This window comes from Otolemur garnettii, unplaced genomic scaffold (assembly GCF_000181295.1).
Source record: "Otolemur garnettii isolate 467f Iridium unplaced genomic scaffold, OtoGar3 scaffold00063, whole genome shotgun sequence".
In the NCBI taxonomy this organism is placed as follows: Eukaryota; Metazoa; Chordata; class Mammalia; order Primates; family Galagidae; genus Otolemur; species Otolemur garnettii.
The window spans coordinates 4,015,423-4,027,168 of NW_003852458.1; the positions used below are offsets into that span (position 1 = coordinate 4,015,423).

At 37.8% G+C, this 11,746-nt stretch overlaps 1 protein-coding gene across 1 annotated transcript in view; it reads left to right on the plus strand.

Annotated features, from left to right (window-relative positions):
* The window catches only part of SPEF2 (sperm flagellar 2), a 159,827-nt gene that overhangs the window by 85,242 nt on the left and 62,839 nt on the right, over positions 1-11,746 (plus strand). The window contains exons 22-24 of the mRNA XM_012807051.1: positions 1,690-1,817; positions 1,900-2,038; positions 7,229-7,366. Coding sequence (XP_012662505.1) covers positions 1,690-1,817; positions 1,900-2,038; positions 7,229-7,366 — 405 coding nt within the window. The remainder of the gene's footprint in view (positions 1-1,689; positions 1,818-1,899; positions 2,039-7,228; positions 7,367-11,746) is intronic.

The window sequence follows — 11,746 nt, forward strand, 5'->3', positions numbered from 1 at the left end:
CCAAGTCTCCCTTAACTCAGTAGGGACATTTAGGGAGAAAGAATAGAGAGATTGCTTCCATATCCGGCTTTGTCAGGCAGCAGCCAGGTATCAGGAGAGCCTAGGAACTTCCCTTTGCAGGCAATAAAGGAAGATGCACAGAGGACCAAGGAGGCACGGGGCAGAGGTTTTTGCTTCCTAGCAGCTGGAAGCACAAGAACAGACCCCAGAGGAGTGGATTTCAGGAAGGAGGCAGCCTGCCTCTGGCCCGATGGCTCCTCAGTTTCCTCCCTCATATTTAGGGGACCTGCAAACAGTGGCCCCCTTTCTTCTCCTCATCCTCAGGATCTGAAGCTGGGCCCAGGGGCCCTGGGGCCATGTGTGCTGAGTTTAGAAGCCCGTCCTTTCTCAGGAGGCTGATAAGACACGGTACTCTTCTGCCAAAATATATAGTTCAGGTCAAAGCAGAGCTTCTAATTAGTTCTTTACTGGTTTTGCTGACAGTGTCAATACTCAAAATATACACAAAGCCATGAGGGGCTTCTACTTTGGGTTTGGTTCGTCAGAACTAGAACAATTTCTGCCTGCAGAGTGACCACTCAATGAATTATTCTTGGTTGGTTTACTCACTGGCTAAATAATGGTGAATGACTTAGACTGATTCTCATATATCTTGAATCCCAGCTTTCTTCTCACTAGGGATATCTGTCTTCAAATATGTGACAGGCTGTCACAGAGAAGACAGTAAGAATAGTCTGTCCTTCCCCAAAGGGAAGAAGCTAGGGATACTAAGTGGAAACTACAGAAAGGCAGATTTCTGCTTAACACAAGGAAAAATGTTCTAATAACATGAGCTGTACATCTCTGGAGGAGGTTGCCTTGAAATGTCATTCTTCAGGCATTCATGAAGTCTGTGGAGAAATTGGATAATATATCTTTAGGTTTTGGTACTTTTTGATTGGAGAGGAAATTCGCACAGATAACTAGGATCCCCATGTGTAATCCCTAGAGTAAATAAATAGTACAGCAAGTTATATTAAACATAGTATAGATTCTTAATTTTATTGTTTGGGCTAATTCTTGCTTTCAATATTTGCATTATTAAAGATAGCATAAAAGAAACTTTAATATTCATGGTGCACACAGCAAGGCTTAAAATCTCTTAAGTGAAATTAGAGAAGTAACTCATCACCACCCTCACCATTCGGGACAGTTTTCCAACAGAGGTAAAATATGTTATCTGTGGTTCAATTAATTCATTCAGTAACTATTTCTTGGGAACATTCTATGTCCTAGATACTGTGGTAATTATGGGGAAAATTGTATAGTGGTAAACAAGACTACTTTATGGTACTGACTTTCCAGAGGTGAATACCCACAAATAAGCAGTTACAATTAGTGTCATCAGTGAGGTGGGGAGCAGTATAGGGTGCCAAAGGAGAACCCCAGGATATCAGAGGGTAACCTTACACACTTGTTGGATAAGAGAGGATTTCTGAAATAAATGATGTCTGGACTGAGACACGAAGAATGATCTAGAATGGGAATTAGCTGGGGAAGGAGACAGAGAAGGACAAGCAGTCTCCTGGGAAACGTGCTGAGTAGTCGCTGTTGTATCTTCACCTTCTTGCTTGGTGCTGTTCTTTTGACTCAATTATTTGGAAGATTTTCATTTTAAAACAATAATTTCTGCACTTTGCTGTTTAACAGGAAATTCCTTCATTTCTACTACCTTACTGGGAACTAATAGAAAATTCTTATATAAACACCATCAAAACAGTGCACAGACATCTGAGAGAATATCAGAAGACTGTGCTTGCTTACTTATATGAGATTAGGTAAGCAAAGTTCCCAAAGTCAGAATTTTATAGTTTACAGGCTTCACATATAAGATCCTTCTCATTCTCTTGTTGCCTGCAGGACATGTTTCCGGGAGTTTCTAAGGCGTCCAGAGTATAAGCAAGATTTTGTATCTCAGTGGCAGGCTGATTTCAACTCCCTTCCTGACGACCTGTGGGATGATGAGGAAACAAAGGCTGAACTTCACCAAAGAGTGAATGTAAGGAAATCTGTGACCTGCTGGTACAGGGTTGCCAGACTTTCATATCTTGTTCTGTAAAATAGCAATTCATTCCCTTCTTACCTTCCTGAAATATGAGGATGAGAAAGGAGAAGGTCTGAACTCTTAACCAGCTAACTTTCAAGATCAGTAGCTTGTCTGCACTTTGAGTTCAGAATGAACCATGCAATGCTTCTGGGAAGAGGAGCCAGAAGAGCATTACTAGCTTCTGTCTTGTAGATTTCGAACCTCTTTGCTAGGCCACATAACTATCTTCATGGCAGCGTTATTCATGCGCCTGTCTTCAGTGCAGTTCTACAGCTGGTTGATAGCAAGGAGAAAGGGAATGAGGGAACTGCATGGAAAAGGTAAAGGGATGCCTCTATTGATTATCTCTCAAGGAGAGATATGGAGTATTAAATGTTACACATCTCTGTGCCTCCAGCAAGCACAATGCCTGTAAGTTGGTAGACACACAGATTTTCATAAGTTCATAAATGAAGTATATTACCCTGATATTTTAGAACATGGCCTCTGACATAAGAGAAGCTTGACTCTTTTTTACGTAAATTGACAGACCTTCTTATCACTTCGGAAGGCTCCCCTGTTGCTACCTTAAGTATAGGCTACTAAGAATCAGATCAGATTATGACCTCAATATGTTTTTGTGCAACAAAAACATTGCCAAACTCTTTTCCAATGGTCTATTCATCTGCTTAATACGGACTGAGCAGCTATCAATCATGGTCCCAGCACTTACAGCTCCTCAAGGGGCTGGAGGGTTAGCAGTGAAAAAAACATCTGAGACCACACAGTGTTTAAGTGCTAGTGGCCAAGAGACAGAGAATAAGCAGTGACAAGTGAAGATTAAGTGTGTTTGTCACTGGTAATAAGAGCTACGTAGAGAAGAAGAAAGCAGGGCAAGAGGAAAAGAATGTATGAAGTACCCTTTTTTATATGGTGACTGTGAGAAGTTCCATGGATAAGGTGGTGACATTTGAACAGAGACAGGACAGAGTGATTGAGTGAGCCAAGTACATGCCTGAAGGAAGGGTCTTCAGGCACCAAAAGGACAAAGGCACTGTAGGGGGAGGATGCATGGTGGCTGGAGCTGGGTGAGTGGGGCAAGAGTGGCTGGTGATGACATAGGCGAGACCGACATCGGAGGGGGCCAGGTTATCTAAGGCCTTGGAAGTTATTATGAGAATATCAGTGTTGGTCTGAGTGAGACAAAGAGCCTTGGCTTCTCACTTTAAAAGAGTCTGAAAAAAAAAAAACAGCAGGGAGACCAGCAGGAAGACCAGCTGGGACACTCTTGTATGGAGACAATGCATCATGGGGGCTTGGGTGCTGGGGACAGAGCTTGCAAGGGTTTACCCCACAAGATACTCAAATGTTCTAGAAAACTAAAATATTTTGCATGTTCTTAGACATTCCTCAAACAGTAACTAGTAATTACAAATCCTAAAACTGTCCTTTTCTACCTTTTCCTTTTTCCTACCTATCCATAAAGCAAACAGCCCTCCTGCGTTCTTCCCCGTATTAGTCAGGTGACTGCTGGCAGAGACCGAGAAGGTTTGGAAATTTGAAATAGCTTATTTTTTTTTCTAATTTGGAAAAAACATGCATCACATGTTTATTGTAGATAAATTAGATAATAAAAAGAGTCAAAATTTAAAATGACAAATCTATAATCCTACCACCAATAGTCACTAGCTGGTGCATGTCTGAATATCTTTCCAATTATTTTTATAAAAATATAATAGCAAAATACATACTGTTTTGTAACATTCTTTTTTCAACAATAAAAGAGGTTTTCTTTTTCAATAAAGATTCATCTACAACATCATTTTCATGACTAAAAGATATAACTAATGGACTATATCATAATTTAACAGATTTTTTATTTTTAATCATAATTTTATGAAAAGAATTATTAAACACCAACTTTTTATTTGGTGTTAGTTAAGATAATTATGTAATAAAATTTCATCCAGCTAAATATTGACAACATCCTTAATTATATCCATGCACAAATTTCCAAAAAAGCAGGAACTGAATTTAAGATTATGCTTATGTTTAAAGCTTTTGAAATACATAAGTTTACAAATTGCAAAAACTTGAAAAATTTGAGAAATTTGCACACTAAAATCTTGTAAATTTCACTCCAACTTACAAATGATACAAATGTATCAATATTAGATTATTTTGCTAGTCTTTGCTAATTTAATGGGTAAAATTATTAATGTCGTCTAGTAATTTGCATTTCCATTATTACAACTAAAGTTGACCACTTTTTCCTAAGTTTAATGTAACTTATTTTATTCCTCCTGAAACCCGTAAATAAGTTCTCATAATTTCTGCCCAGTTTTCTATTGAAGTGTGTTTTTTATTATAGACTTCTAAAATCTCTATATTAAGAAAATAAACCATCTATTAATCATATATTCCAAATACTCTTCTAATTTGATATTTGAGATAAATTTTAATATGCAAAAAGTTTTTAATGTTTATAGAGATAAATACATAGCATTTTTATTATAGCTTATTTGGGGTCGATTTAAAAATACTTTACTCCAGAATTATATACAACTATCACACTATTTTTAATACTTTTATAGTTTTATGTTTCACTTTTAAATGTTTAAATTATTAGGTTACTTCGATAGAGATTTCACTTTAGTTTTTTTCAAAAAATTAATCAAATTATGTGAGAAAACTCTGAAACACCTCAGCATAGACTTACATATGTTTATTTATGCATATATGTGGATATGTATTTATCCACCATAACTACGTATGGTAGACGTACTTCCTTTTTTATTTGCAACTTATTATTAGATGTGAAAGAATAGAAATAAGTATAACTTCAAAAAAGAAACTAGAAAATAAGCCTGAGAAAAGGAGAACGGAATATGTGAGAATAAATTTGCCAGAAATTGACAACTTGGCCAATTTAAAAAAAAAAATTAAACTTAAAATTCAATCTAGATAATAAAACAGAGAAGCCTCTGGCAAGAATAGTCAAGGAAAAAAAGCAAACTTCCTTTGTGTAGAAATTGGTATATTAGAAAATAGCCACAGATATTAGAAAATAACATACAGTTTCTACTTGGAAGGTTTAATAAGTTTTGGCCAAATGGATTTCATTACAAAGGTTTTTTTCATCAGTAGATCCTTAGCAGGCATATGCAGTGGAGGAGCTTGTGGAGTCTGAAAAGATAAAAGCCTGCCTCTTCTTCATACCCTGTGACCAAACTCAGGTTTGGGGGGTGTGTCACCTTCATTTGTTAAAGTGTTATATAGATCATTCTGATTCAAACCACAGGTCTGTTCTCTTTATACACTTTTATACCTGGATGATCTCGCGAAACCTGATGAAAGTACACTAAAAACTCCTGGACTGTTCCGTTTCTATTTTCCCTGCTGCCATTTTTGACTTACTGATTCTAATGCAGCAGCAGTAATAGCTAAACGCTGGGCGTGTGCTGTGTGCTGCCACTGTCCTTATTCCCTCAGCAACCCCCTGAGGTGGGAACTAGCAATATTCCCATTTTCTAGGGGACGAAATATGGCAAAGAGGTCAACATGGTAAGTACTAGTATCGATCTGTGCCCACGTTGCCTGGCTTCACATTAAGTTATCTTTGCCACAAAGTGCATTTTAGTCTTGAATCTGACTTTTATCTGGCATTAATACTATGAACTTTGTTTTATTTTTAATTCGTATCTGCCTCATGTAAGTTTTTACATTTGACCTTTGGGGGTGGTTTTATCTTCTACGTCTTTTGTAAGTACCATATAAGTTGAATGTGGGTTTTTGGCCCAAAGGAAAATTATTACAACTCTTCTAAAAATGTATATTTTTAAGGAATTTTGTCTGTATGATCATCTCAATTAATAATCTGGTCTTTCTTAAATACAATGCACCTGTTGATTATTCAGACATATTTAGGAATCCCCTAATTCTTGCAAAATAAAGATGAAGACCAGCCATCCCTCTGTGTGAGTCCTGAGTAAACATGGTGTTAGTCCCAAGGACATTCCTTGTCCTTGGATTATTCATTCCAGTCCTAGGAAGTTAACAGAGAGCATCTGCTATTGCATTGCTCTCATTTTGCTTATTAGAAAACTGAGCCACAGTCTAATGTTACGTGCAAAGGCTTCACAGCGATTCCATAGCAAACAACCAGAATTAATGTGTCTTCTCCTATCTTAAAAAAGATGTAAATATTTGATAAGCAAAAGTTAGTACTTACTGAATGCCTGAACAAACTTCTGTGGACACACCATGGAGATAGTAAAATCAGCTCTAAAATAATGGTGTATTGTTCTGATAATGGCTTGTGATATTTTCATTTCACGTGCAGCCTCCACAGGGTAACAAAATGCCAAGGTAAGAATTCAAACACAAAGTTTGGAAATACAATTCACTATAGACACACATGGAAAGGACTCAGTATGTGATAACCCCTGTTATTTTGATTATATTTATAAAATATTAAATGTATAATTTTCTATTATATCCAAAATATATCACAAATGTATTATATTTCATTATTATGCATAAATGTATAAGTTTTATGTTTCATTCATAAAACATAAATGTATTATATTTCATTATTATGTACAAATTATATTATGTCACAAATTATTATATTTACATTTATCTTATTATTACACAGGGTCTGGTAAGTGGCAGAGCTGGGATCTTTAAAAGACTATTTTACTGCTATCTCTTCAATACAAAGCTTATTTTTGGACCATCCAATTAAACACAGACATTTTTTGAAGAATATTATGTCCCACTGGTAATATTAATTAACAAGCCTATGTACTTGGCTTCTTCTATAAAGAATACACCATATCCCAAAACTTCACTGAGATTTTTCAATCAAACAGCTTTTTTGAGGAAGAATTGAGATACATAAAAATGTAGCCATCTGTGGATAAAGTGGACTTCTGGTGGATAAGGCCATCTGATTTGGTAAGGGAATCTTTGAAAAAGAGAACCTGACAGAGTAGAAGCAAAATAAATACTGGCTGAAGGAATCAGTACAGCACATGAGCTCATTAGGTATAAAACTTCCATAGAGACGTTGATAAGTGAGGCAAAGTCTTTGTTTCCTTCCGCTGATGTAACGTGAGCCCTGATTCTAAAGCATGACAGAGATGTTTCTCTTGTGCCCAGGATCTGCGAGACCGCCTGTGGGACATCTGTGAAGCCCGGAAGGAAGAGGCCGAGCAGGAGAGGCTGGATGTCATCAATGAGAGCTGGCTACAGGACTCGTTCGGAATACTAATGAACCATTTCTTCTCACTGATGCAGGTAAGAGCAGCTGGTCACAGTGACACGGACTCTTCCCTTCACAGCCAAGCTCCTCATGTAGCTATTCCTTTGGGAATGTTTGGGGCCTGTTCCAGGCTCATTTTACCTGTGGCTCTCTGCCTGGGGTGAGCTCCAAGGAAGTTCACTGAAATAAAACATTTTGACCTGGGCCAAAAAAGCACTCAAACTGGAAGCCCCTCATCAGTTTTGCTCCAGGTGGCCTCGGTACGGAAGCAGGTACCGTGTCTACAGCTGAGTTGTTGACCTTGTCAGCTTCTCAAAGCAGACATCCTAAGTGGCCAACCAAACAAAGCCTGGGAAAGCAGCCCTGCACAAAGCATAGGCAAGATGAGACACAGCAAGCATTTGATTCCTAAAGATAAAAAGTTCCCAGGACTGGACTGGAAAAACGGACCATTCATCAGAACTCACAAGCTATTAAATAAAAACTGCACAGGGCAAGCTAAGATGAGGGATGATTTTATTCTGACACTATTGCTAACAACAACTCAGCTGTGCCAAGACAAACAGCTGGAGAGTTTTTAAGAGGGAGGGAGGGGTTAAGGGTGGCGGGTTGTAGGCCGTCTCAGCTTGCTAATTGGCCCTACCCAAAGAAAAAGTCAGCTTTCTGCTATCTTCATTATGAGAGGTAGTTTTATAACTTGGAGCCAGGCACCCAAGGAAGTTAGGCTCCTACCCTATAGGATCTGGGAGAGGGAGGCACTATCTTCCCTCACAATTAATTACATGCCAAAGAAACAGTTCTTAGGGACTTGAGGCTATAAGACTGCTAAAAGGCTTTTAAAAATATTTACATCTCAAAGGGACAGGGTAAGGATTTACAAACCCAAGCTCTCTTAAAGTAAATGATCTAACAAAAAGGGAGGTCAGAGGGCGGAGAGTCAGGAAGAAGCCTGTTTAAAATGTAGTCAGTCTCAGGGCTGTCTTGGTCAACTTGTGTCTACTTGAGTATTTTTTCTTAAGAGAATAGCAAAGAAGATAGAGAGTGGAAAGGGTACATTCGTAGTCTTCAATTGATTAACTCACATGAAAAGAGAGGGCAGGAAAATGCTCCCTAGGGCTAGAGCACAGTGGGTGTTCAATAACTTATTTGCTCAACAAATGACCAAGGAATGCTGATACTTCTCCAACCTACAAAGGGACAATTCGCCCTGTAGGGACAGGCTGTAGCAGAAGCTTGAAATATCAGCAAAACTTTGAGGAGCAACAGCAGCCCTGGGGGTTGCCGGCAGGAAAGACCAGTGCAGGAATGTGAGGAATCTAAGTTGCTAAGAGAAGTTGGAGTTAAGGAATTCATTTAAAGCAGAAGACAGAGCTGGGTCAGACCAATTGATGCACAGAGCATAGGTTGTCCAAAGGATAAAAATGAGACCCTGAAGCAGCCTAAACCATTCTGGGTAACATCCCTTGGACAGGCAGAAATAGGATGTTTCAAAGAGCTGTGTCAAAAACTTATCGCAAAAGTCACTGAAATTCAATAATGAATGCACAGTGAACAGAGAAATCTTGTGAATCATTCTGAATTCAGTACAATACGTGCCTTTGATGGGAATAGTATGACTCATTTCAGCAATACCCAGACTTAAGGCTCTACTCCAGCAAAACTGAACCACCATCTAACACCAATTAAAAGTAAAGAGGATAGAAAGAGCACCAGATAAAAGCTACATTTATTAAGTTCTCACTATGTATGTGCCAGGTAACCTTCTAAAGACTCATACAAACTAAAATCAACCTTCACTATAAACCCTATGCTGTAAATTCTATTATCTCGATTTCACAGATGTGGAAACTGAGGCAAGCAGAGGTGAAACAACTTGCTTAAAACTAGTAAGTGAAAAGCTAGGATGTGAACTGAATCTGATTCCAAAGCCAGTATCACAGTCCCCTCTTATCTGCTATTTTGCTGTCTGCAATTTCATTTACCTATAGTCAACCACAGCCTGAAAGTATTAAATGGAAAATTCCAGGAACAAACAATTCATAAATTTAAAATTATGCACCATTCTGAGAAGCGTGATGAAATCTCACTCCATCTTATTCTGTCACACTTAGGACGTGAATCATCCCTTTATCCTACATACCCATGCTGTATACACTACCCACCCACTAGTCACTTAGTAGCCAACTAGGTTATCAGATCGAACAAACATAGTATATATAAAGTTCAGGACTATCCAAGGTTTCAGGCATCCACTGGAGGTTTTGGAACATAACCCCTGAGGGTGAGAGGGACTACTGTGCTCCCACTCACTGATTTATTGTTCAGATAGTTGAAAGCTTGCCACAGACACCAGATGAGAGCGTTATTTCCCATAGATTGATAGGATCCAATAAAGACCAAAGGTGGAAATTACAGAAGACAAGGTTTGAGTTTAATATATGAAGAAATTGCCTAAGGATTAGAACTGCCCATCAAATAACAAACTTTTAAGGCAATGAGCTTTTGTCCAGGAAACCCAAAGGCAGAAGCTTGCATATGGATGTGGACGACTGGGAAAAAGCATCCTCAAAAAAATTTCCAAGTAATATTAGGCCTGTAATATTAGGTAACAGACAGGTAAGTATTTCCCAAAGTTAGATAAGTACCAGTCCTACAAGATATTTCACAAAATAAGTCATTTGCTCAACTCCGTGAACAAACGACTTTGGGAAGTGCTGCAGATCCCACCCTTTCCTCTCCCTGGGATATTGACAAGCATGTTCGTGTAACAGACATCACCACACACTGCAGTAAAGAAATCCTTTTGGTCTATTAATTCAACATTTCTGAAGCTATTTGACCTTAGCAAGTTTTTTGTTTGTTTGTTTGTTTCATCCCCAACATGGTACTCATTAACAGCCTGTAGCACAAATTTTCTATACAAAATAACTTCAGACCAGAAGTTCTCAACCTGTGGGTCGCAACCCACAGGAACTGTATTAAAGGGCCATGACATTGGGAAGGTTGAGAACCACTGCTTTAGACAATGCTATGCTAGACTGTTTCTGAAATTCCTTTTAAACCTCAGATTTTGTGGCAACAAGAACCTCAATAAAGCATTATTTACTAGTTACCACAAATGTGAGAAGAATTTTAATTATCTCTGCTTTTATGGCAACTCTGAATATTGTGTGGCATCTTCTTCAGATTTAGCTATACGGTTAATCAAATTATGCTTTTTTTTGAGACAGAGTCTCACTATGTCACCCTCGGTAGAGTGCATGGTGTCATAGCTCATAGCAACTCCAAACTCCTGGGCTTAAGCAATTCTCCTGCCTCAGCCTCCCAAGTAGTTGAGACTACAGGCACCCACCACAAGGCCCAGCTATTTTTTTGTTGTCATTGTTGTTTAGCAGGACCAATAATTGTGTAATAAGGCAAGCCTAAGGCACAAATGCCAACACTGCTCCAAATACAAATTGTATAAAATAGGTTCTGCTAAGCCCAGCAGTTATTAGAATTCAGTTCTCTGGGTTAAGAAATAATTTCCTGATTTCTAAATTTATTTCCCAAATAATATAAAGCTATGGTTTAATGACTAATAATTTTTATATTCTTTCCACACTTTTTATCTATTCTCCAAAGTTATTTATCAACATCCGGTTTGTATAACTTGTGTTTACATTTGCCTTCTAGTCATTGTACATGTGGCGGTATGCAAGTTCACACGAGTATCATTCACAAGACTCAGTTTATCTCTACTGCTTTAACAAAATTAATCATGACAGGTGCAGAGCCTGTCAAACTGTAAGATTAGTTCATACATGACCATTTTACAACTTAACTTGGTTTTCTTGCGAGGAAAAAGAGAAATGTTTAGTTCTTCTCGTCATTTCAAAATGCTATTTGAAAAATTGCTGAAATATGTGTTTATGCCTAAGATCCAAGGAGATTATTTGAAATATGTTCTGAAAACAATATTTGAGTGGTAGTTTTATTTTTTAGCGTAGATTTACATTAACCAGATGAATATTTTTCTCAGTCATTTAGCTAGAAAAGTTTAATAATACAGAGAACTTTTTTCAAGGAGCAAATAAGCTTACCCTTTTTATATCAAAAACAAATTTATTGAAACTCATCTTTTGTTATGGAGTACAACAAAATAGAACAAAATAAGGCATTAAATATGTCAGAAGAAAACTACTTGATGTTTTATGAAATAAATGGCAACATAATTGTTTGATAAGTTTAGAGATTCCTTCATAAATGTCTTTGGGTTACATTTAGCTAAATGTTTTGAATACTGGGTCAACACAAAAGCTTCAGTATTTTGAGTCTCAGATACTGGGTTAAGCAGCCACACTAACTAAAACGAAGTCTGGAGGTCACGTTTGCACTACCGAATATTAACAGAAGCGCAAATTTATATCACGTGG